This window comes from Triplophysa rosa, linkage group LG2 (assembly GCF_024868665.1).
Source record: "Triplophysa rosa linkage group LG2, Trosa_1v2, whole genome shotgun sequence".
Taxonomy (NCBI): Eukaryota; Metazoa; Chordata; class Actinopteri; order Cypriniformes; family Nemacheilidae; genus Triplophysa; species Triplophysa rosa.
This window is the reverse complement of record NC_079891.1, coordinates 21,823,881-21,851,155: the sequence shown is the minus strand read 5'-3', so window position 1 is coordinate 21,851,155 and position 27,275 is coordinate 21,823,881. Positions and strand designations below refer to the sequence as shown.

Sequence of the window (27,275 nt, the reverse complement as noted above, 5' to 3'; positions counted from 1 at the left end):
GACTACTTTTTGATTACATTTAGATTACATTTGTTTACAAGTGTCTGTTTTATCTTTACCTGTATGTGTCCACAACACTTTTCTTGTTAAATTTTAAAACATTACAATTATATTAAATTATAAAAGTACATAAAGTACTAGAAGTTATTCAAATACCTTTATACTGAATGATTGCAATACAACAGCACATGTAGTTACAATAAAAAATGTTAAATAATAGAAAAAAGGCCTTACAGTGTAGATATCAAGTGTAGATACCAAATCGATGTAAAAGGGTATAATATTTATGGAGTGATAGGCAAGACAAAAAGTATTCAGAAGGCAATCTGACAATAAGGTTAGAATCTAAACTATAAGATTTTGTCTACATAATTTATAAATACCTGCATATATTAAAGCCACATTAATGACGGTTTGCTAATAGCAAATTTAAATGTCCCAACAAAAAGACTGGATTACAAATGACAGGTACACACAGTCACAAAACAACAAAATCACGTTGTGAAAGATTAAATTTATCACCCGCCTTTGCTTGTGATTATTTTATACAAAATCCAATTTAAACAATGGAGAATATATCAATATTTTTCACATGTATTACCTTTGTGAACAAAAAAATTGAAAATAGATAATATATTGTGAATGCTGTGCATGGACAATTCAGCAGCACAAATCTATTTGGATTTATGACTAATGCAGTTTCGCAATGAATGTTGTGATTTGCACTAATCGCGCAAATCATAGTATAATTGTTGCTAGATTGTTCTTGAACAACATAGCGAACATAAATGCTTGTAAACAAAAATACGCCAGACTCGCTATCGTGGGTTGTGAACAAAATGCTTGTAAACAAAAATACGCCAGACTCGCTATCGTGGGTTGTGAACAAAATGCTTGTAAACAAAAACACGTTAGACTCCCAATCAAGGATTGGTTGGTTGGTTTAACAGTTAAAGTGGTAGGTTTACAAAAAATATTAATCTACGTAATGTAATCTGTAACAATAAAATAGTAACTGTACTCTGATAACGAGTATTTTAAAATGTAACATAATTGAACTACAAGTTCTTGATTTTTGGAATCTGATTACGTAATCAGATTACAAGTAATCAGTTACTACCCAGCTCTGCTATTATTGTAGTGTGCCCCCCTCTGGATTGGTTGGGATAAATACCCTTCTCAGTATGCATCAGATTGATTATTCTATCCCATTAGGCCATGGGAGCTGAGGAACCGCTACATTTAAAAAGTTAGTCATTTAAAAATCTCTAATATTTATTATTCTATCTATTATTATTTTACCAGTCATGTTATTCTCTATCATTTACATCTGTTGATTTAGCAGATGCTTTTATCCAAAGCGACTTTTGGTGTGAATAAATGAGAGAGCAATTTTGTCTAAAGAGTCAGCAATAAGATGACAGCAATAATTCTGTCTAAATCAACAGATATCCATAAGTGTGTGTGAGGGTTTAGCCTTTGATTGAAAATACTAGCTTGGTATAAACCAATGGAAGACTATGGGATTCTCTAGTGAAACAAACGTATCAGTAAGATTGAGATCAAGTTAGAACATATTTTTAAATAATAACACAAGTGCTCCCTCTGCTGCAATATAGAAGCAAGTTACATTAAGGATGACAGTGACAGCTTCGGTCATGGTCAAATAAAAAAATGAATTACAAAATAACAAATGTACGTTTTACGTTTTTACTTAAATTGGCACGCCAATAATATAATTTGTAATGCAAAAAATAAAAATATTTTTTTTATTTGCTTCGCGTAATACCGTTTGTGCGAAGCAATATGTTTCTGCCATGTACCTCGACGGCTTCCGTCAGTTGCGTTGTCAACAGCACCAAAACACCAGCAGGTCAGCATCAGCAGCGACAGCATACGAGAGTCACTTTTCTCTGTGCGCTCCCAGTTCGTTTACGTTTTATCAAACATATCCATGTCTTAGCAAAACCGAATGCACGTCATATGCTCATGTTTTCATTTGACTGAACGGTGTACGTTTGAAAGGACTGCGCGTAACAGCCCTGTCTCCAGATTTGGATGCTTCCTCACCGGCACTTTAAGAGCGAAACTGACAGAGGGAATTCGGTGATGAGTCCTGTCATCTGTGCCGTCAGTTGAGTTATTTATCTATTGAGGATGGGATGAGTTTAAGGGTTATTCAGTGTTATTAGCATTTAGGCATAACATTTTGTAATGCACGAGGCAGCATTTTCTAGGACACTGGGCAGTTCTTATGCCTAGAGCCACTCCTGTCCCATAAGATTAGACACAATCACTCATCGTAGTGATGTGCTATTCGTCAACAACAAGGCTATTTAGGATGTTTAGGTTGTGATCATGGAAACGATATCTGCGTGTCTTCACACTCGTTTATCTAGCTTTATGGCTATCAGTTTTATAGGCTGGTTTTCTGTACAGCATGCTTTAGTCTGGACAGCACCAGATGGTCCATGTTAGCTCCTCATGCTAGTTGGTTACTCCATATAATTTCAATCTAGATGACATGTCCAAGCGTTAATGTTAGAGATTATCACACTATGAGCGATTATTATGAGAAAGTGAAGATTGAGCTTCAGCAAATGAAGGCGCCCGGAGAGGCTGCGGAGACCGAGGCCGCGGCCGAGCAGCAGCAGCTGTCACCGGCTTCAGAATCTTCTGTTTCAGCTGATGTCTCCCTCACTTCTCGGAGGGACATTTCCAGGAGTAGCATTAACGAAAGAAGTCGGAGTAAAAGCAGGAGCAAAGGTGACGGTCATGAGAGACAGGTGAACGGCAGGCAGGTTTCGGATCTGACAGTGGCAGGTATATACCGTGTCAGCAATGAGCAAAACCTTCAAGTTAAAGGGACGGGGAAGATTTTCAAGGCTAAATCGGCGGCAAATGGTCAAGTTGAGTCATGCCAGAGACAAACGGAGGAGAAATGTGAGCATCAAGAGGATGGTAGCAAAGTGGGCAAAAAGAGAAGACCAGTGACAGTGGACTCGTCTAAAGCGAAGACATCGCTCGAAGCGCTTAAACTCAGCATCAGGCAGTTGAAGTGGAAAGAGGTATGATAACATTTGACTTATCACATCACACCTATCCTTTAAATTGGAAGAGTTCACCTTTTCCCCAATAATTGGTTACAAACCACTTTAAACTATCATTATATTTTGTACATTTGCTGTCTGAAAATGTTTACAGCGCTTTTTAGAGAAAGCAATGAACTTTTAATAAAGTCATAACGATGGTCATGAATTTGAATTTGAAACAAGTTTTGTTTCCATGACTGGAAAAGCAAAAACGTAAAGGACAACCCATTAAAAACTTGTCAATAATATTTTTTATACTGTATAAGCTTTGCTTTAACATATTTTGTTTATGACATGGTGTAAATGTGTGGCGATTGAAATATGCTGATAAAATCACAGTGACGTAAACCTATATTATTCGTAAACAAATTTTCATTTTAAAGGGGTCATATAGCGCGAAAACGTGTTTTTCTGTGTCTTTGGTGTGTTATAAGTTGTTATAAGTTAGACACATAAAATTGCAAAAATTAAAGTGTGGGAACAAAAGATGCATTCTATCTAAAAGTGAGTGCTCACCCAGACCTGCATGAAATGCCTCGTGTAACCACACCCCCACAAATCTATGTCAGTTCGTGGTATGAGTTGACTAAGACCGCCCAAATTTTTACGCAAGCAAGGTGGGCGTACTTGCCAGTACAATTGCTTTGGAACCTGATGTTCCAAATATGGTAAGAGGCGTTACATTTCCGTCAGACGCTTGCAGTATTCGACCAATCACTACGCACTGGTTAACTGACCAATCATAGCATACCTCGCTTTTCAGAGCGATGAACGCGTTTCAGAGAGGCAGGGCAAAGAGGAGATACAAACATGCAGGTTATGTGGAAAATACAGCGTTTTTGAACCTTAAATCGTGTACACACATTGCATTACATCTAAAAGAAATGATAATCGTTCTAGCCGTGTCATATCACCCCTTTAATCAAGCTATTTCACAAAACTGCAATCTTTCATTATCGAAATGTATTTAATAAAAGCAAAATAAATAAACTGAATAATTTATTGAATATTAACTATAAAGTGTAACTGTACAAGTTCAACTGATGCAATACAAATACCCTTGGTATTATCCATTACTTGTGTAATGTAAAAACAAAGTTTTTTATTACACGGCTCGTTGGAATGCTTGATTCTGATTGGCCAGTCGCGACAGTTGCAGATTCGTTATGTAATGCTGAGTTCACATTGCCCGATTTTCAAAGTCGTTGCATCATTGTTCTTTTCACACTGTATGACTATCTGGGGTAGCATTAAGTTGCTGCAGTGTTCACATTGAACGATGGATCGGCAACAGGAGATTACACACTGCATGACTTTACAAAAGGTCAGAATCGCCGCAAACTTGGAAACTCGCGCGACATTGGAAGCATGCTTGCTGATGTTGTGGTCTTCTCCCCGAAACCTCATTTTGCCTTGTATCTTGCCTTCTCATTGGCTGTAGGTCATCGCCGATGTATTTTTCAGTCAGAACTCATTTCACACAGCAGGATTTTGAGTCGCTGACAGGTGCATATATTTAGCATGCCAAATATTTCACGGGCGTCTGCGACGCGTCGCCCACTCTCTCAGATCGCGTCTTTGATCATTCACAATGCGTGATTGTCACTCGTGTGAACAAGCACCGATTTCCCTCCAATTTCGGAAATTTGTCTCTGATATCTCATATACCTGTCGGCGACTTAAAATCAGGGCCAAAATCATGCAGTGTGAACTCTGCATAAGGGATAATGTACAGGCTCGCGTTGGGTCCCTATCACACTGTCGGGGCTTATTTCCCGATAAGAGCCGGCTGCTTGTACATTATCCCGCTTATTACATGACTACTTGCCACATGAGAATAAAACTGGACATGAAATGTGAATTTAAAATATTTTATTAGCTCATTTTTACCAAATGCAGACCTTCCGCGAGGAAAAGCCGTTTACTTTCGGTTTTATTGTAAGAAATGAAGTTCAAATGTCACATTTGGTCAAACAGCCAATTTGGTTTAATCATTTGTAAATAAAATGTCATATATGTTATTAAAAGATAAATTTACATTTAATTCGTCAAAAAAAAAAAACTGTAAAAATGATTTGCTGCATCCGGGTTACCGTGTGTTATTAGTTTTGAGAGGTTGTTATCTGGGATTAACGTATGTTACACATGTCCATGTTTTTTTTAACCGTGAGTGATATTAATGGAAATCAATTGTAATATAATTTTATTAATGAGATTAATCTGGTTACAGCAATAAAAGCAAACACATACCCATGCCTTTAGGTTGAATATTTCAACAGACATTGACAGCCCTTAACCTTGTCCTTCAACACAATTTAAACAACACTCGCATATATGGTTACACTTGACTGTCCATCTAATGTGGACGTTAAAACGAAACGCTCATAAATACATTGATAAGCTGTCAAACTATACTATGCACCTCTATTGTGTAGTGCATGACACCTGGCAGGCCAGACATAGTAAACGGCCCGTTGAATGAATGTCTTAACCCCTTTCTTCTCATCGCCACTGAAATATTATGAGCCTATGTAATACAAAGCTGCCTTGTTGAAGGTTGGTTTCAAGTTTAAGTGTATCCATATCACCATTTATCCAGTCTGGCACACCAAAGGCTTTTTAAAAGCAGTAGGCGTTCCCACATGTGGGTTTAAAATGTTGTGAAGACGGTCAGTCTTTCAGTTTTATAATTATTTGAATTGTCTTCTTCCTAAACAGTTCAAAGTAACTTCATTTAGATTATGCTAAATGTGATTGGATTGAAAAGGCATGTCTTTATCCTCTCATGGCAACTCTTAGTAAAGGGTGGAGATCCCATTCATGTTTAATGGAATGCCACTGAAATGCTTGCTAAACTATCAACTCAATGCAAGAAATAAAAACTTTTCACAATAAACTTTTCAATGCAGGAAATGAAAAAACAATAACAAACAAGAAACAATGCATTTTAAGAAGAACAAGACATAGGAACATGACTTCCACTTCCAAGTTTAGTGCAGTGATTTATGAAAGTCACATGAGCGTTAGTGCTGCTCAAAATTATTTTCCTTTAAATTAAAGTAACAAGAAATTACTCGCTGCTAAATTCTGAATTGTCAAGTGACGTTCATGCTTCTTTTTAAAAACACACACACACACACGTAGGAACTCCTAATCTGGTCATATACTGGTTTCTTCCATGTGCCAGGTGCTTAATATAGAAACACTGCCTCACTTCCCATTAGCCTGTTAAAGTGTGACATAATCCAGCTCAGCTATGTAGCCTAACTGTACTCAGCATACTACACGCTTGCTGATTAGTGCCCTTGATAACCTTCCACACGCTCAACCCACTTTGTAGTCTTCATGGTCTGTCATCTGCCCCTGAGACTTAAAACTCATAACAAATGTATATATTTAAGCATAGTATACTAACACTGTCCTCTCCCACGGTTTGTGAAGAACCTAAGAACAGAGATTTTATACTTTTTGGGGCGGTTTCCCACACAGGGTTTATGCCTAGTCCCAGACTAATTTAAATGTTAGAGGTGTCTTGATCAAAAATAACCTGCTCTTACATATCTTAAAATATATCAGTGTGACTGTTTTGTCTCAAAATGCACGCCAGTAATGTTTTTTTCCCTAAATTAACTAAGGCCTAGTCCTGGTTTAAAATAATCCCTGTCTGGGAAACCGCCCCTTTGTGTTTTAAAAGTAAACCAGTGTCACTAAGAATGCAACCTTTAGTCATGATATACACATAGAAGTAGGAAGCAGGAACTATTTATCAAAATAGGTTTAAGAGTCGCATACCCTGTATCCGAAATCGCCTACTTCCATACTATATAGTAGGCAAAAATGAGTATGAGTCACGAATAGTACGTCTGAAACCTCAGTATGCAAAAAACAGTAGGCGAGAAATAGGGCTGGGTATCGATTGATGTTACGATTCACAAGCTCTCGATTCGATTCTCGCTTCGGGTAAATTATTATAGATCCTGTAGATATTTCTAAAAAAGATCAGTAAATATCACATTACAATGGTGAACTAAAAATTAAATGAAGAGCCACAAACCTGTATATCAAACTTTAAAGAAACTTGGGTATATTGAAACAGAACAGGTTATTTTACATTTAAGATACAGTATAACAAACTAAATTTCACAAAATTAGCTGTAAAGTGGGGCTGCATTCATATGAACCGCTGCCTTTTATGTGAAGGTGATGTTAAATTCGAGGACCGCATCCACTATGTTAATTAAGCAATGAATGAACGATATGCTCCCTGTTGTAACATCCACCCGTTGTAGAAAGAAAAGTGACATCTAGTGGATAGTAGTAGCAATAACATTCATGTTAATAAATGTTCAGTGCTTGCGGAAATATGAAAGAAAAAAATCGATTTAAAGCTTTTGAAGTTCGAAATTGAATCGACCGCATTTTAAAACACGATTAATATATTTTTTTGCCCAGCCCTAGCAAGAAATACCCGGATGGTCTGCTACTTCCGCCGAGATTCGTGAGTGTGGATTGGATGGACACTTATATATCCCATGATGCCAAGGGAGCTGAACAACAATCAAATTGCAAAAATAAATTTTAATAAATAAAGCAGAAAACTCTGTGGCGGACGTCCGTTTTTAATTGAAGTGCCAATAAATGAATTTCTCGTGACTAAATTATGTTTTTATCAACGCTGTTGTTAATACTTCATAGGCCAAAGAGCATACAGGTCAAAGAGCATACATGATCATAAAACATGGTGGACGCAGTATGTCCGAAATGTATTCATACTGCTTACATTCATACTATATAGAACGTACTGTTTTAACGGTCGACAGGTACTTATTCAAATTCAGTACGTACTGTCACAGTATGCGATTTCGGATGCAGCCATGGAGTTGATTTTGTAATTCTGGTACAGTTAGTCATAAATGCGTTGGTTGTTGCAACCTTTTCAAAAACCGGACATGTTTATTGTGTTGAGTGATAGCTCTCTTCTGTTTCTTTGACTTAAGTCTCATCCTTATTCCTTCTGATCCGGCAGTTTCCAATAGGTAGGCGGACAGCCTGTGATATCTACTGGCATGGCGTCTCCTTTCATGACAACGAGAACATCGTTTCAGGGCAAGTCAACAAGTTCCCAGGTGAACCTGACAAAAACACTTTCCATAGTAATACAATTCACAAGTTACTCAGAACCCAATGTGAAGACAGTTAATAACAATACAAATAACACAACAGTTTATAGCGAGATTAAAGGATGGCCTTTGTTTTCATTTAACCATTCTTGTGTTATAGAATACAAATGGCAGGGTTCTGACAACCTTTAAAACTTTTATTAAAATAACTTTTTTTTAGTTCCATAGCTAAGAATTGAGACATAAAGATTCTGTCATCATTTACTCACCCTCGAGTTGTTCTAAATCCGTAAAAATGGCTTTGTTCTGATGAACACAGAGAAATATATTTGGAAGAATGCTTGTAACCAAACAGTTCTTGGCCACCATTGACTACCATAGTAAAAAAAATACAATGGTAATCAAAAGTGCCCCAGAACTGTGTGCTTTCTTACATTCTTGAAAATGTATTCTTTTGTTTTCATCAGAACAAAGCCATTTATACAGATTTGGAACAACATGAGGGTGACACATGTCTTTTTTTTTAAAAGTTGAAACAAACTGAGTTCAAGTAATGTTCAGTCTGTTCTACTTTCTTGACCTTTAAAGAGAAGGTTATTAATCATTTAAACTGTATCTTTCTCTGTTCAGCAAAGCCATAAAAGAGTCTTAAGTGCTGACTCATGGGTTGGATGTACATCTGTTTTCATAGCTGTATTGACTGTTGCTTTCACACAGACAGCCTGTCCAAGCAGTGTATGCGTGTGTGTGTTGTGCGCTATAAAGCTATTGGGTTCCAATAGGCCCTGCATTGATATTTTTTATTGAAACTGCTGAGGATATACTTCTTAGATCTAATAGATTCAATACCAAAAGAACAATATACTATACATGTAAATTGTCATTGCCTGGCGCTTTTGTAATTTCTCATTGATTTCTCATGTTGGTCAGCAGGAATGATAGAGATGCTGCGAAAGATCAACTTGAGCCGTGCGGTTCGTACCATGCAGGAACTGTTCCCAGAGGAGTATAACTTCTATCCACGCTCTTGGATACTGCCCGAGGAATACCAGCTCTTCTCCACACAGGTACCTGTATAAAGGAGAGGAAACCCTCAGCAGTCCTCACTAGAGTATTAAACTCAACTTAAAACAGACTATATGCTTTCCAAACTTAAAGGGATAGTTCATCGAAAAATGAAAAATCTGTCATCATTTACTCACCCTCGGATTGTTTCAAACCTGTATACATTTCTTTGTTCCAATGAACAGAGAGAAAGATATTTGGAAGAATGTTAGCAATTTTCAGTTCTGGGACATCATACACTCCCATAGTAGGAAAAAAATATTGTATTTTTTTGTTCTGTTGAACACATATTGAGATATTTTGAAGAATTTAGGAAAACAAAGAGTTCTCGGGCACCTTTGACTACCATTTAATTCTTCCTACTATTGTAGTCAGTGATGTCCCGGGACTGAAAATTACTAACATAACGTTCATCGGATCAAAGTAGTTTATACAGGTATGAAATTACATAAGGGGGAGTAAATGATGACACCATTTTTGGGTGAACTATCCCTTTAAAGAAAAGCATGGAAAACATTAACGTTGAAAGCACAGTTCACACACAAATAAAAAAATCTGTCATCATTTATTTACACTTATGTTGATCAAAACCTGTATATGACTCTTTCTTCTGCAGAACACAAAAGACGATTTTGACAGATGTTTGTGTGGTTTTATGTCCATACAGTTGAAGTCAATGGTGGCCAATGTTGTTTGGTTTCTTCAGAATATCTTCTTTTGTATTTAGGGTGAACTATACCCTACCTAAGGTAGAAAATAGAAAGTTATCTTCACTAACAAAACATTTGTTAAAAACCATGGTAAAAAAAATCATGATACTATGGTATTCTTTATTATTTCTAAAGTAAAGAACATGAAATACAAGTTTGGTCATTTAGTGCCATGGTACAGCATATATCAAAGTGATTTAGACATAGATGTCTTCTGTTGCACATGTAAACATTTTCCTGGCACATCAACGGCTCACTTCTTCCTCAGCCACACTCGTATTCACAGTGGTGTCATGTAGACATTTGATAAGCTTGTCGTTCCATTTGATAAGATTGTCGTTCCTGGAGAATCATTAACAGCCCACATACAGAGAGTCTGTAAAGTTACTAAAAATGAAAGCAGGAAAAAACATGAGGAATCATTCTTGTGGAAATCTACTAAACAGAACAGATGCCATATATGCAGCAGCGGGAAAACAAATCTAAATTATTTTGAGTTTTTCTGAATTTACTATTTATAGGAATGTGTAATTTTTGCTTTATTTTGTACACTACTAAAAATGTTTCTCCCAAATTTCAAATAAAAATATAGTTTCTACTTGCATTTATTTGCAGAAAATGAAAACTGGAGAAACATGCCGAAATAACAGAAAAGATCCTGTTTTTTTTTCAGTCCTGAAATACTGCAAAGAAAACAAGTTTATATTCACTTTAACAGTTATAATTGTATTTAGAAAACATTTTAGACGTTTTTTTTAGACTTTTTTAGAAAAACCTGGGTTTTCATGAGTCTTGTCATGCTGTCAGTCTTTCACATTGCTGTTGGATGACTTTGTCACTCCTGAGGTTTGACTTTGTTGAAATTCAACAGACACTGGACTGGAATGGCCACAATACATAAAAAAATACTGATTAAATGAAAATTTGGAATGATCTCCTAATTTTTTTCCACGACTATTTTCAGTTTTTACTTTTCATTTACAAAGGCTTGTCTGTATTTGTGTTTACTGTACATGTAACCTTTTTGTGTTAGTCGGCAAATACTTTTTAAAAGAAGCCGCAGAGGGCAGCAGAGACCTGCTGGAGATTGTACACATTTTACTAGATTTAAGCATGTAATTTTCTTCAGATAACCTTTGCATCAGTTGAAAACATGGTTAATAGTATCTTATTTTATTGGTAGTGTCTGTATGTTTTGTGTATCATTCAGGGAACTTTATCACAAGTAAGACATAACAAAGGTATCTGTTTATTTCTTACCCTTTTGTAAAGGTTCGTCTCCTGAAAGATAATGATTCCACCCTCAAGCCCACTTTCATTGTGAAACCGGACAACGGTTCCCAGGGCGACGGCATCTACCTCATCCGCGACCCTGCTGACCTTCGGGTTATCTCAGGTTCTCAGGTCAAACAAGCGGTTGTTCAAGAATACATCCAAAAACCCCTTCTGATCGATAAACTGAAGTTTGATATCCGCTTGTATGTTCTGGTCCGTTCGTTGGAGCCTTTAGAAATCTACATCGCTAAAGAGGGTCTGACCAGGTTCTGCACGGAACCCTACCAGGAGCCCAGTCAGAAGAACCTCAGTCATGTATTTATGCATCTTACCAACTATTCCCTTAATGTGCACAGTGGAAACTTTGTCCATTCGGACAGCTGCAACACAGGCAGTAAACGCACATTCTCTAGCGTTCTGTATCGTCTGGGATCTAAAGGAGTGGACATCAAGAAGGTTTGGTCGGACATTATTGCGTTGGTTATCAAGACAGTAATTGCACTTGTGCCTGAACTGAAAGTTCATTATCAAGCTGATATACCACCAGGCAAACCAGGACCTACATGTTTTCAGGTATGTTTGCATATGAATTATTGTTTTGTGTGTGTGTGTGAGTGTGTGTGTGTGTGTGTGTGTGTGTGTGTGTGTGTGTGTGTGTGTGTGTGTGTGTACAAGTGTAGCCTCCATTGTGCATTTTATTCACGTACATTGGGCCTCATTCATGAAACAGGAACAGAACGATTTTTTGTGTAAATCGTTCTTAAAGTCGTTTTGATGTAAATTTTCGTATTCATGGAAATGTTCGTATTTTCAAAATGTTAGTTGGTACGAAAGAAATGTATATCTGCTCCATACCACGTGTAAATAGTGCTTAAAACCGCACGTAACGTTCTGTATTCTTTTAGACAAACTGATGACACTGCATTTTGATGCACTATGTATCATAATAATATTTTACGCGTTCTTTTGCCCTGTCTTTAATCATTTTTTACATTTTAACTTTGGGTAAAACGCAGAGCTGCTCGTCACTTTCCTTTTTTACACAGCCGTCCTCCAATCACAGTGGAGAAGAGGCGGGACAAACACTACATTAACCAACCATCATACACAACAGTCGAGAAGTTAATTTAATGGTCCTGCATTTTCATATTAGGCAATATTCTTCGAAATAAAATACTAGTAACAAGTAGGATAACTGTTGCGGATATTCTACAGTATATCACAGCAACCACATCTCCGGAATAACGCGCAGTGCATCCAAAGCGTTCTCAGGCGCCACCAGCTGGTCGTTTTCAGAAGAGCACCAGGTATTATTATTTTAGCTGGCTAAAAACGCTTTGGTGGACACAGTTAAATTGATTTTTTTTTTTTTTGGTAAGCATATAGCCTATTAGTATCTAATGCATTTATGCAATATAATGTAGCCAAACCAGAGAATGAAGTCCAGAGGATTCCAGCGTTCCGAGATACGTATTTTGCGTAGCAGTAATTCATAGGCAGGGATTATGTTAATTGTGAATGAGCGTGCATGCCGCCCTGTTCACGAATGATTGGAATTCATTAACATACACACATTTTACTACAAAATCTGACGTTTATGAAGTATTTGTGAATCCGGATGAAAGTTTTCGGGAAGGTCTGTTTTACGCGCACTCGGAATTTACTCATATATTTACGAATGTTTCATGAATGAGGCCCATTGTGAGTACCAGCCAGTATTAAAACAATAGGTAGGCAATAGAAAGTACTATTAGGTCAGTATAAAAACAAAAGAAGTCTCTGGCATGTCCCAAAGAAGATAATAAAACAAATAAGCGAATTAAATAGATATTTATGTCCCCATTAAATTGTTTGACAAGTTTCTTTCCTGTAGTGATGTATGTCCTATTGAATACGTTTGGGTGGGTTATGTTGAAGCACTTGTTCCCCTTTTAAATAGCCTTTAGGCTTTAGTCTAGTCACAGCTTTGAATAATGATTTGCTCCTTTCTGTTTGGTTGTGATAGTAGTGATAGTAGGAGGTACATTGTCAAAAATCCCTAATAAAAATCCATTTGTCTATTAAAAAGAGAAAATGTTTTAAATGTTAATTTAGTCAATGTTAGGAGTAAGCTAGCATATAAATATTTATATATAAATATATGTAAATACCTTAAAGGTATGTATTTTTGTAGGCAAAACCCGACGCGAGTTAGCATTTTAGCATTTCCGGTTCCACCACCCCAAAGTCGATGGATTTTTTGCATTGGTTTTTGGTTAAATGCCTAAAATAAGGTTACGAAACCTCCAAATATTTTCATGTTTTATTCTATGACATAAAACACAGTTCATGATTTTTAAAGCTTAATCATGTTTTAAAAACAACGGTTGCTAACAAGTTGCTAAAAGCGACTACATCCTTTGATTGGTCAGATGGTCTAGTCTGCTGTGATTGGTCTATCGCATACAGCGTTGCAGTGTCGCAAATGGAACGTAGGGGTTTGCACCGAGTGACGCAAATCTGACGTGGAACTGAAATTAGAGCAACAGACGAATCGTTCGCGTGATTCAGAGTCGACTCCTTTTTTTCCGAGCCAATAACTTCTGTGTGGTTATTAGGTCACTTTCGGCTTTACAACTTGGCATACTGCTTACATTCACAAACAACAACATTACACACTGCAGGAAATGTAATTTTAAGGACATTGTAATAGTTACTCTTTAATCACAGAGCTTATTTATTGCGATCTTCCTAAAGTCTATGGGAAAAAGCACAGGCTTTCGGTGGAGGGAACCAGTGCGACGTTAACTTGCGGGTTGGCCCACAAAAATACGTCATCTCTGCAATACTCTATGGGGTTTTTCTGCTAAATGACTAAATGTAAATGTAAGGCTTTTCGCACTTGAAATCGTTAACCCCGGGTTATTCTAAACCCCAGGTAAACAGAATCCTGGGTTACATGTTTCACGTTTCGCACTGCTTATAATATACCAGGGGTTAAGAGATAACCCTGGTGGGTATTCATAACCTGACAATTCACACTGTACATCACTAAACCCTGGGTTAACATTTTTATTTGCATATTTGCGGTGTCAACAGTCATGATTGGATAAATACTGCAGCGTCAAACTGACAGACTAAAAATAGTGCGTGGTCCCTTTAAATAACCGCATCCGAGAAAAAATGACACCTCGCAAATCCTTTTTGGCTGTTTTAATCCTACTAAGACATTACTAAGGATTGTTTACACAGCACGTGGAGTTTCTGTGACTGTACACAGCTTGTGAAATGAGGTAAGCGCTGTTCAGTTTTGATTGGGTGTCCGTTGCTAAGCGTCGGGTCATATCGTTCCACCCCCGCTTCATTTTACACTGCACACGTTTGACACCGCAATGCAGGGTTAACCCTGCAGAAGCGGTGCTAACCCTGCTTCAAAATTACAAGTGTGAAACGTTCGTTTACCCGGGATTAAAAGCGGGGTTTAGAAGATAACCTGGGGATAAGCAAAGTGTGAAAAGCCCCTATTAAAAGAGCAAACATTGCAAATAACAATAAAATGATCTCCACTGTAGATCCTGGGCTTTGACATCCTGCTGATGAAAAATTTGAAGCCTATTTTACTAGAGGTCAATTCTAATCCCAGCATGAGGATTGAACATGAACAGGAGGTGAGGCTGCTCATCTTTCTTCATACAATGTAGTTTGATTCAAATAAACAGCCACCGGCATGAGAACCATCATGCACAGGTCAGAGTTCATCTCAACATGTTCAGTTTTGAGTTAGTTTGTGAAGTCAATGTCTCCTGGCAGCTACTGTTGCTCAAATCTTGTCATTATATTTAACAATGACTGCACTTGTGTTTAACAGAGGTATAAGCAGCAGTCGGTTGATTCTTGACACTGTTTGTTGCAGGTGTCACCTGGTGTGTTTGAATATGTTCCGAGTCTTGTTGATGAAGAGGTGAAAGTGGGAGTGATCAGAGACACACTGCGGCTCATGGACCCCGCTCAGAGGAAACAGTACGGAGTGTGAGTCACTGACACTGGTGCAATGTGTGTTTTCGTGTGTGTGTCTTAGTGAAATAATGGCGTCATAAACCGGAAAAATGAAATTGAGGAAATCCTCCGATGGAATTTCACACTTGTGTGGTCAGGCGGTCAGTCTTTCTCTATCTGTTTCAGTCATGGAAATGTAGACGGCCTCATGACCTGTGAACGAGTGTGTGTGTGTGTGTCATGCTGTTTATCTTGAACGGTCACTTTTTAGTAGCTTGCTGTACGTAAACAGTTTATTTAAGCCACATGCTGTGTGCACTTACACTTTATTAAGTGTATAGGCCTGGGGGGAAATAAAGGTAAGGCAACTATTGTTTTAAAGGAAAGAGTGGAGTCAGCTAAAAGTTTAATTGAGACATACAGTTTGTGAGTTTGTGTGCATAGAGTACAAAAGACTCAGTACGCACATTCTTGTTAAGTATAGTTATGCGTTTTAGTAATTCTGACACAAAACTGCAAATTGGCAAAAGTGTGAATTTCTCTGAATTCTCGCCTGTCAGTTATTTTGTGAGTGCGTGAAGGTGTGAGACAAGTAAATTGCGTTCTATGTATAAGTTTACATATAAATTACATTTTGTTTTTATTTAGTATTGCCCTAACTAACTTACTATTTGACAATGCATATTTACATCCTGGATGCTTGAGGAGAAAAACCGATGACATCACATAACCTGAACAAATAGTTTGTGTGAATTTCTGTTCTTTTTTTTTGTGCAGTATACTAATAACAATATGTATTATACTGCTTCTTCTGGGCAGTACTACATAAAAAGGCCAATTTTTTTTATTCTTTCAGATTCTATAAATGGGATATGGTACACAGTCTCTGTAGTACTAAAGCAAAAGTGAGTTCATATTAGGATAAAAAATCTGAATAAATGAATGAATAAATCCAATGGTAGTTCTGCAAAGAACAAGCTTTTTATCTCATGTCTTACTTTGACTCAAACTGAAATACCAAACCTTCTGTGACTGTTTGAATGAACACACTGTTGTTCAGTATATTTTTCAAAGCAGTGCTGTCCTGAGAGTGACTGTCAGCTCTAATACTGACAGCAGTATAAAGTCACTAAGGTTTTGCACAGACATAATGTCTTTTAAATCAGAATCAGAAGAGCTTTATTGCCAAGTGTGCTTGCACACACAAGGAACTTTCTTTGGTGTTGGAAGCTTCTAGTGCAGACATTCAACACAATGACAATACAATATAATAAGATAAAGTGACTGTTTGTTCCTCACAGGTTACCGCTGTTATATTTGTGCTGCTGTTTTGGTGTTGTCAGTCATGTTGCTGCCTTTTTGGATTATCATGACTAAAGGATTGAAGTTTGATTTTTGTTTCTGCTAAAGTGGGTACTGAATTAGACTAGAGCCTTCTTTTGGTTTTTATTTGGTTATTCAGTTTCAAAAATACAAACCTTATAAAAGATAAATAGGAAAACAAAACAGCTCATATATTTATTTAGTTTGAATTTATGACTTTTTTTTCTCTGGACATTTCTCAAAAGACCTTAAAGTTTGAAGCCCTGAAATTATTTTAGACTTTTAGATATATTGTACCCTTTTGTACTTTAAACACATTATGAACTGGCCCGGTACTATGCTGGCTCGACTGGGGGGAGGCAATCATATATTCTGGTTGAGCAGATATTGTGATAGTTTATTGCATGGTTATTTTTTAAGATTAAATTGACAGATCATTATTTAATAGATCACACAAATATAAAAAAATTATATATGTTTTTTTATCATTTCTTTTTATTGTCAGCTGGATGTTTTTGGAGGGGCACAAGAAAAATATGGAGGGGCAATGTTCCCCCTAGACATGGCCCTGATTTAGTTTTTTTCTCTTTGATTGTGTAGATATGTATTTTGTGTAAGAGATAAACCCCTGAAAGTCATAATAAGAATTATGATCTCATAAAGTTAAAGCATTTCTGTGTGAACACACACACGCACACACACACACACACACACATGTATGTTTTATTATCTCCGTGGGGACAGTCCATAGGCGTAATGAGTTGTATACTGTACAAACTGTATATTTTATCCCCTAACCCAACCCCTAAACCTAAACCTAAAGATAATAGAACACTTTTTGCATTTTTAGATTTTCAAAAATTATCATTCTGTACAATATGTAAGCTTTTGTGCCCCGTGGGGACCTCAATTTTGGTCCCCACAGTGACACGGGTCCCCATGTGTTGGTGTGCATTCAAGTTTAGGTCCCCACTAACATATAAAAACCAAGTCCACACACACACACACACACTTACACACACACACACACACACACACACACACACACACAGGGCTCTTGCAGTCTTGGGCTAAGTGTGTTTAAGTGTGGAATTAAGTTGTGTCTCTATCATTAGTACTTTTGCCCTGTAACTCACAAGTACAATAACCTTTAGGTGAAAAGCCAAGGAAGTACATCTGCTTTGAGTTACTTACACTGCTACTGAATGCAGTAATCCACACATGAATTTGTGTTTGGATTTCTGGCCATCTGGTCTCAGTGCACGTATATGTGAGGAGTTTGCTTGGTTGGTTTTGTGATTGTTGAATAATTGTTTTTCATTATGTTGTCCGTGGGTGAGAAAAGAAAGAAAATCATGTGGCTTGTGATTTGTTTTTTTGTTGTGTGATAGCATAGTCCTGTGCTTTGAAATCCTACTTGACAGATGTTATTTGTTTGTGGGCTACTGAGGGCTATTATCATAAGCTCAACTAACACATTTTTGGTAACCCTTTACGATAAGGTTGTATTTGTTAACATGAAGTAAATGCATTAACAATATGCGATTGCTCATTATTAGTTCATGTAAGTTAATGTTAGTTAATGTCAATACAATTATTCATATGTTGCATTGACTAATGTTGACAGATACAACTTTTGATTTAAAAATATACAGTATTAGTAAATGCTGAAATGAACATGAACTAAGATTAATAAATGCTGCAGAGGTATTGCTCATGATAGTTCATTCATGTTAGCTAATGCATTAAATAATATTAACAAATGCAACTTTATTGTAAGTATTAACAACTTGTGCATGCTTTATGAATATAACCTTGACTTTCACAAAAAATAAAGCATCAAATAAATGCATATTCTGTAAGGTACCAGTAGAAGAATTTAGCCCAAAACATTTCTTTCCAAAGGACACCTGAACAAATTGATTTAGAATCCAGATGATACGGACGGGGAAGTGAGAGTGTACTAAACATTGGGAAAGTGGAGATAAAGAAGATTTGACTGAACTGTGAGCTACTTTTCAATGAAAAGAGGACTTGGATGTTAGAAAATAAAGTGTGTTTTTAATATTCTTGAAATGCGCTTCAAAGGCACATCTCACCTGTATCCATGTATGAAATTGGAGTTTGTGGCTACTCACATATCCAGACCTTTTGAAATAATAGTTCGCACTAAAAACAACGAATTGTCTCTTTCTCTCACATCTTTCCAAAACTCATATGCTGTTATTTTTTTCAGTTAAGAGATGGTAGAACAAGAGTAGGAAGTTTTGAATTTCAACAGTGACAGTTTGGAAAGCACCATGAAAGTATGACTCATATGCAGTATACCAAGTCTTCGGAAGCCATACAATTGTTGTGTTAGAAACTGACAAACACTGACCATTGTATGGACCACTTATATGTGCTTTAATGGTGTTCTGTTTGAAGTTTGACAGCAAAACAAGTCTTTATTTGTGTGTGTGTGTGTGTGTGTGTGTGTGTGTGTGTGTTCAGCTGTCAATCAATCTGTCTCTATGCCAACAGCACAAATTTGGGAGACGGTTCTCCTGAGAATGCTATTGTCGTGGATGCAGAAAGTGATGAGAAAGAAGGCCTGGCAGATTCTCTTCCATCTCTGTGTTTAAAGCAAGTCTTTCCTAAATACACCAAGCAGTTTAATTACCTGCGGGTTGTTGAACGCATTGCCACCATTTTCCTGCGCTTCCTTGGAGTCAAAGGAACCATGAGATTGGGTCCGACCGGTTTTCGCACCTTCATACGGTAAGTCATCAGCTCAACTGGTAGAATGTGGAAGTATGTCATGGGTTTGGTTTCTAAATGTACTGATAAAATGTGTCTTCAATGAAGTGTAAGTTTCTTTGGGGGAAAAGTCAGCAAAAAATACATAGTGAATATCATTTTTAATACATACATGCATAAGCGCATGAAATAATTACAAACAGGAGTTTAAATGCACTATAGAGAATAGCAGTAATGAACACATTAATGGAAATGTGAACTGTTGAACTGTGCATTTTCCGCTCTGCTTGAATCATGAAATGAAACTACAAAAATTTATTTTGTCTTACGTTGGTCAAACCAACTGACTGACTGACCCACCTCAAACTCGCATGATTGGTTATGCCAGTGTAATGTATTTTTTTTCTAAAAGAAATGAATGATAAAATGAAAGAATATTTCATCTCATTTAAAGCAACACTTTGTAGTTTTTAGACATTTAAACAATGTCTCTTAAAGGGATATTTCACCCCTGAATCAAAATTTCACAATGTTTTACTCACCCTCAAGGCATCCTAAACGAATATGATTTTCTTCTGGAAGAACAATGCAGTCTTTGTTATAATCCCAAGTATCATTTTACTTCCAAGCGGTAGAGTGCGAAATGGTTTCCAAACAACTTTTCTGCATTCGCCAGTTTCATTAGTTTAGCCAACAAATTCACGTGTAGTACGGTGCCCATGGGGAAGCTTATACTGTGACAGTATTTATGACACTGGTAAAAGACAATTGCGCTTATCAACCACATGGGGGAGCCGTGAGCAAAAGTTCAATAGTGTGGCTTTAAGCTTGGACATGTTATCAATGATATCCTGCACTTGGATCCTTATTTAATTACAGACTGGAATCACTTTTTGCTTTGAGGCTTAAATTTGATTTGCACAAATTGTTATGGCTCATTTCAGTTACCTCTTAGTTCAGGTGTCTACACTGTAAAAAAATTCAAGTTGTTTCAACTAATTATTATTTAGGAACTAGTTCCAAAGAAATGTTACGTTTACTCAATTTCTGTCCCCAAAGTGTTACTTGAATTGTTCTTTTTTAGTTGGCCCAAACTTGACTCAAATATTAAAAAGTATACTTGCTCAACTAGTTTTATAGTTCATTCAACTAAAGTTTTTTAATTTGTTTAATATTTGAAAACATACAGCAAAGATTCTGAAAATTAAAATCCAAGTATTTACCCCACGTTTTATCCGTTACTTCAATTAATTCTTATTATTTGGGAATTTTAACTAGAAAAACCTGTGGAACTAGTTATAAATAATTGCACATTGGGGTTGTTACCAAAAAATATTATCTGGAATCTTTCAAGTCAAAAAGTAAACCACACAAATAACTCATAACAATCACTTCTCATATAGACTGAACATACATGATTGAGTGCTCCTGTTGACAGACATTACATTTGAAATACAACAGCAAACTTATTTGCTGAACTGCAAAAAAGGCCTATTGAAAAAAATGACACAAAACATAAGTATTTTGAATTTGTGAATTCCTGTTGAGAAAATCACTTGCTGCTCTCCATCGATGCATGGCTGTGGACTGCAATAAAGAAATCATAGGTTCAAATATACAAATGAATTTATTTGAGAACAGTGTGCATGTGTGCCTCATCTACGTTAGGCTTGTAGCATTTAACTCATCCATAAGATCTTTAGCACAGACTTCCAAGGCTTTGTGGAAAGTTGAGTGCAGATTCCTCTTAAATTCTGCATAGACCTGGAAATAACATTGGAAAACAGAAGAAAACATGAAGGAATAATTCACCCAAGTTCTCAAAGAAATTACTCAACCTCATGCCATCTTAGTTGAATAAACTGCGCAGGCAAAAACACACAAAACAAGCCCATGTTACCCTGATATAACTTATTACTATTTTTAACAATAAGTTTAATAGATTTCAGTCAGTCGCATCAAAATGGAGCACCATACAGCAACATAACGTACACAACATGGCTTATGAGAGAAAAAGCACATGGATATCTTAACTTTAAAAAAAGATATATCATACAACACGCCAAAATTACATTTAAAACCTTCATTATACAGATTTAAACATTGCGTGTTATTAATTAGCAGGGTGAAAGACTTTTCCCTTGACTAAAATGTAATTTCCGTCAGACATAACGTTACAACGTAAACACTTAGGCCTTTATCTTAACTAAGCTTTACTTTCCCTCAAACACATACCATATAACACATCTTTATATACAGTATATCTTCACAAAAACATGGAATATTTGCGTCTTTGTCAATTAATTTAGTCAAAAATTAACTTTTATTTACTGCCACTGCAACTTGAGAAAATGGCTGCCCAACTTGTGTGAAAACGGCGGAAAGTGACTCCGGCAGTTATGTGCGGATTGATACCGAATGAGCAGTGATCCTTCCGACTAAAGACATCTTAAATTCAATTGCATATACACTCTCACAAACGTACACACACATATACTGTATGTTCTCCTAAATATTCATCTAAACATATATATTCAGAAGAAGGTTTATTTCAATTGTGGTATATTGGGGACTATTTCTCCATCCGCTAGAGATATTATATTAATATTAATATAATATTAATTACTAAGTAATTAGTTACTGTAATTTAATTACTTTTCCCTTGAAAAAGTAAAGTAAGGGATTACTCAAATGTTTTCTGTAATTTAATTACAGTTACTTCTGATGTAATTCAACTAAATACTTTGTGTAATATATGTGTGTGCAATAGTGGAACTGAAATCAAAATTCTAAATCTAACTTTAAAATCCGTGCTTCAATGTATAATTCTCACATTTATAATACTTTGGTCAGTTAATAATACTATTTTATGTAGTTTTATATTATTTATTTGAATGAATTAAAAGAGCCGTTTCATGTCTATCCTTGAATCACTTAACTAATCAAGGTTGATGTAGGATATAGAAAGTAATTAGTAATGAGTAATTAAATACTTTTTGGAGAGAGTAATTTGTACAGTAATCTAATTACACTATTGAATATGTAATTAGTAACTAGTAATTAATTACGTTTTCAGAGTAACTTACCCAACACTGTTCCTAACTAAGCCTGAACAAGAATATTGGTTCAACTTGTATATTTTTGCCCTTCCAACATTTAATTAATTGCACATTTTCAATATTCAGGTGCTCACTTAATGTGTTACATACTCCACTAAACGCGAGTCTTTTCAGGAACTGTAAGCTGAGCAACAGCAGCTTCTCCATGGCTTCAGCAGACATCCTGTACATCGACATCACTCGTCGCTGCGCTGGAACGCTCCCTGACTCCAGAGAAGCAGGCAAGCGCCCACCAATCATGACAGTTTAGAGAACATCTTCACGCCCGGGGGCCAGCGTACCATCCAAACGCTGTTAAACATCCAGTGAAACACACATTTGCAACTATTCATCACGCATTTTCCACAGCATGAGAAGATAATTGAAAAACACATTCAATTCTAGATTCATTTGCGCAGTACTTGTAACTTGGAAAATAGATGACCAATCAACTGATGCCAGATAACCACAATTCTAAAGGTCCGCCTCAGGATTTTTTTTCTCGCTCAGACTTTGAAATGACACTTGTAAGTGAAGACATTTTTTGTGTGTGTGTGGCAAAGCTAATGTGCCCAGAAGAAATTTTTGATTTGAAATGAGCACTGGTAATATTCCTTGTGATGGTGCATTAGGTTGGGGTCACGCTAGCATCATTTTCTCGGGAGAACGTATGAAATGAATAATGTATGCCCTGTCTTGCTTCTGCTAATCAAAAAATGAAAATGAATATATACTCGAGTCTCTATCCTCCTAAATGGCCGCAGTGGAATGATGTGGGTTGAATTCCGTAACGTTTTGCAAGGTTGCGTCGAATGTAGCCATTAGTTTTTTGCACACATAGATACGCACACACATAGATGCGAAGCTTGGATTATAGCACATGGTGAGAGAAAGGTAATAAGGTTTATATTTATAAATTATAGAAGTGGGTGTCTAAAAGGGGATTGAACTGTTTTTGCCTGATAAGGAAAGAGAGAGAGTGCTTTGCTGTGATCTGTATTACAGTGATAGTTCCCCCAAAAATGGAAATTCTAACATGAATTTCTCAACCTCAAGTTGTATCTGTATACATTTATTTATATATTCTTTCTACTATGGTAGTCAATGGTGCCCCAGAACTGTCAGTTGCTAACATTCTTCCAAATATCTTTCTTTGTTGTCAACCAAGCATACATTTATACAGGTTTGGAACAACCTGAGAGTAATTCACGACAGAATTTTCATTTTTGGGTGAACTGTTCAATTCAATTCAATTCAATTTTATTTATATAGCGCTTTTCACAATGTGCATTGTTCCAAAGCAGCTTTACAGGAGCAAATAAGAAAAACACAGAAAGGTAAAACACAGCACAGTGCATGGTGTTTATAGACCAAGCAAGATCATTATAATAAATAATATCTAATAAATAAATGAATAAATAAATAAATGCAGTCTCCCGGTGAGCAAGCCAACACTGCACTGCTCTGCTGTGGCGAGGAACCCAAACTCCAATGCTGAATAATGGAGAAAAAAAAAACCTCGGGAGAAACCAGGCTCAGCCGGGAGGGCCAGATCTCCTCTGACGTGTCATGGCTGCACTCAGCGACCCCGACCAAAGCCACCGAGCAACGTTCACGAAGAACAGGGAGAGCCCACGAGCCGCGACCCAGGAAGCCCCACCCGCCGAAACCGTGCAGGTCCAACCCGGTCTCATTCCGCGATCAACAACAGACAACAGAGGAACAACCAGGGAAAAGTAGTAATGGCATAATTAACTTTATTCCTCTGTTGTCCGACATCGACCACAAAACAAGACCAACCAGACCAGATCCACACAGTCCCAACAAATGAAACGCCCCGAACCACAACCAACAAGCCCCCCCACTCCCCACAACACCCACCCAGCTACCTCCAATCAAAGTCACTGAGTGCAGCCATAACTTCAAACTGCTGTCGTGTGATGTAAGTTTAGCATTAAATACCAAGTATTGTAAATTTAGCATTTATGTGACAGGTAGTCCGTCTTTGCTCTCGGCTGGGGATGGAATTGTCTGAGCTGGGCCGGCCAGATGGTCGCCTTTTTCTTGGGTGGTGATGGAATTGCCTTGGATGGGCAATTCCGAACTGTCCCTTCAATGCATTTACTAATGAGAAATGCTGACAACTTTTGAAGCTGTTTTATTTATTTGTCTATAGTTGTCCATTATATGGTTCAGTCTGCTTGATTGATTTAATACTTCATTAGTCATCTTAAACCTTAAAGAGATCACCCCAAAATCATAATGAACTCACCCTCATGTTATTCCAAACCTGTATGACTTTCTTTCTGCAGAACACAAAAGATATTTTGAAGAATGTTGGAAACCAAACAAAATTGGACCCCATTGACTTCCATTGTATGGACACAAAACCACTTATATATTATATAATATATTATATAATAATATAATATATATAATATATTAATAGATATTTCTCGGAGTGTCTTCTTTTTCTTTTCGTTTTGCAGAAGAAAGGGGTGAAGGATTTTTTTCTTGGTGAACTATGCCTTTAACTTGTATTCTGGTCAACATTGCTTACTGTTGCCATCCACTCGATCACCATTAATGTGCACCTACACGGCCATATTTCTGACCTCAATTTTAAGGTTATTTTTCTCAGTGAGGGCTCAATAAAGGTCGTTGTATGTAGTTGGGCGAGTGATCTGTGACCACCTTCAGGCCTTAACCCCCCAGGCCCCCGAAATCCTTTGTATAAGCTCAAGTATCTTCCAGTTGAAATACAAAGAGAGAATTCCTATCCTCTTCTTCAGTTTTAAAACCTTTTTTTAAGTTTTTCTCTTTAGTCTCAACTTTGCTGTATGTGCTTCTCTCCGTCCGCACTCAGGCGCAGAAATGACCTTGAGAAATCTCTTGTGACGATCTAAGATTGTGGATGAAGTTTTTAGCAGGAATATAAATATGCTGTATACAGTAATGAAGTTTTTATCATCGTTGAGCTATGGTTGAGACTGTGTGTATTAAATAATACACAACTGAAGGTCCATTAATTAAACAAGCTGAACTGGTGGATGTATACTTCTGATTAATCGCTAAACCCACCAGCTTACAGCTCTGAAATAGCATTAGTTGTGTTTCAAACGTTTCATCCTCTTGCGAACATAGTGTGTAAATGTCAATATCATGTATCTGAACTGAAGTGAGGTTAGGTTTGTTTTGGTTTATAACCTTGTGTAACTAGTCATACACCATTTGTGTTCAAGACATCAATGATCCAATTCAAACTGACAGGGATTGCTATTTTAAAAAGGTAAAATAACGCTCTTTCTCCATCTTTCCTTTCAGGGATGGGTCTTCAGGCATTTATTGAGGCCTTTTTTTACCTGGCAGCACGCAGGTTCAAAGCTTTACCCCTTCGGGAGCAGTTGGTCTCATTGCTGGAGGTGTGCGAGACGTCCCTCGACGGGCAGGGCCATGGTGAGAAACCACGCCCTCACAGATCACACACAAACGCTAACCCCGCCTCCGCTCACTATTCAGCTCCACCCACTCTTAACTCTCCTGCTCTGACGCGCCGACATCAATACCATCGATGGCATCAGCCATTGCAACCTTCTGCTAAGGGAAACGCAGACAACTGACAATCATAACCTGAATTGACTGTTTGTTAGCTGTTCTGAGGAAAATGGGTATTAAAGTAAACGAGAAATAAACAGATTATTATAAATGACAGAATGCCGGATATGGATATCTCATTGACTCTCAGCTTTGTGCAATAGTTCTAGTTAAAGAAGTTTATACATGGGTCAGATCACTACTATAACTCAAACATTTTAGTGCTAAATGATTGGACAATTTACATGAGCATGTGACTTGGGTTGCACTGCTCATATACACGCAACCTTAAGGTAATGCGAGTTGCATTTGTTGAAATGAATCACTGCAGGGATAACAAGAGCATCCCATGAATATATCAGGAACGACGAGATAACGTGTTTCTTAAAGGGAAGGCATATTGTTAAAATACCACATCAGAACTTCAGAAAAGCAGCTAATTATCTACTGAAATGGACACCTGGAACTGACTGAGCAAAACAACATGGGGGCCTTTTGATAGGGAAGGGTGTTGATACCAGAATACTGTAAAACACAAAGTGCACTAAACAGTCACAAAAGTTGTATTTGTATCCTTTATTTTGTTTATTAAACGTTTTGAGAGATATTTCACTGTATGAAAAAGTAATTAAAGGTCAAAAATTTAAAAAGAATATAAAGCAGACATTTTAGATGATAATCATGTATTAATTCCTTATTAAACCATCTTAATTTGACATTACATTTAAACTGCACGCATCTACATATAAACTTTAGGCTTGGTAGCGATGTACTTGCTCATGTTGAATAAAGATTGCATTTAAAATTAAATCTTTTGTGTTGCTTTTTTACTTTAGTGCAATAAATGTCAAAGTGCTCACAAATATTAAAGTATTGCAAAACAAAGTTTTCAAAGGGAAAAATAATAATTATTTTGAATTTTTAGTGCATAATAAAGCAATAAGCCCCAAGAAGCAGTGGGTTACAGTGCATTTTATGACAGCTAAGGGCGAAGCGGAGTGCCTAAAACCCCCTTAGCTGTTATAAAATGCACTGTAACCCACTGCTTCTTGGGGCTTATTGCTTTTATAAAACGGTTATTCCATATGCTTAGCAAGGTTTCATAAAATAAAGTAAATAAAATTATATTTAGGCTATGTGGTGCGGTCAGCCGTTATATATTGAGGTATTTTATAACGGCTTAGAACTCCGCTCAGCCAATCAGAATCAAGGACCAGAACTGACCGTTTTATAAAACAGGTTTCATTGGTAGTGATCGTAGAATTGACAGGTGTTGGTGGTTTT

At 36.9% G+C, this 27,275-nt stretch overlaps 1 protein-coding gene across 3 annotated transcripts; it reads left to right on the top strand.

Moving 5' to 3' along the window:
- The first annotated feature begins 1,859 nt into the window (after window positions 1-1,859).
- Window positions 1,860-26,785, top strand: ttll11 (tubulin tyrosine ligase-like family, member 11). 3 transcript variants are annotated; one of them, XM_057323653.1, is made up of 9 exons: window positions 1,860-3,068; window positions 8,119-8,218; window positions 9,146-9,279; window positions 11,260-11,835; window positions 14,814-14,909; window positions 15,155-15,270; window positions 19,084-19,320; window positions 22,533-22,639; window positions 25,722-26,785. In XM_057323653.1, exons 1-9 carry the CDS (start codon window positions 2,520-2,522, stop codon window positions 26,015-26,017), a joined length of 2,211 nt encoding a protein of 736 aa, XP_057179636.1. In that variant the 5' UTR covers window positions 1,860-2,519; the 3' UTR covers window positions 26,018-26,785. The 3 variants fall into 3 exon arrangements, with proteins under 3 accessions (XP_057179636.1, XP_057179628.1, XP_057179642.1); XM_057323645.1 differs by having other exon boundaries at window positions 9,143-9,279; XM_057323659.1 differs by lacking the exon at window positions 14,814-14,909 and having other exon boundaries at window positions 9,143-9,279.
- The last annotated feature ends 490 nt before the right edge of the window (window positions 26,786-27,275 follow it).

Bases quoted from the DNA above. Each gene is read 5' to 3' on its own strand.
- ttll11 (XM_057323645.1), top strand. From the start codon at position 2,520: ATGACATGTCCAAGCGTTAATGTTAGAGATTATCACACTATGAGCGAT. The intron at 9,280-11,259 runs GTACCTGTATAA...CCTTTTGTAAAG, and splicing joins ACCAGCTCTTCTCCACACAG to GTTCGTCTCCTGAAAGATAA. The intron at 22,640-25,721 runs GCAAGCGCCCAC...CTTTCCTTTCAG, and splicing joins CCCTGACTCCAGAGAAGCAG to GGATGGGTCTTCAGGCATTT.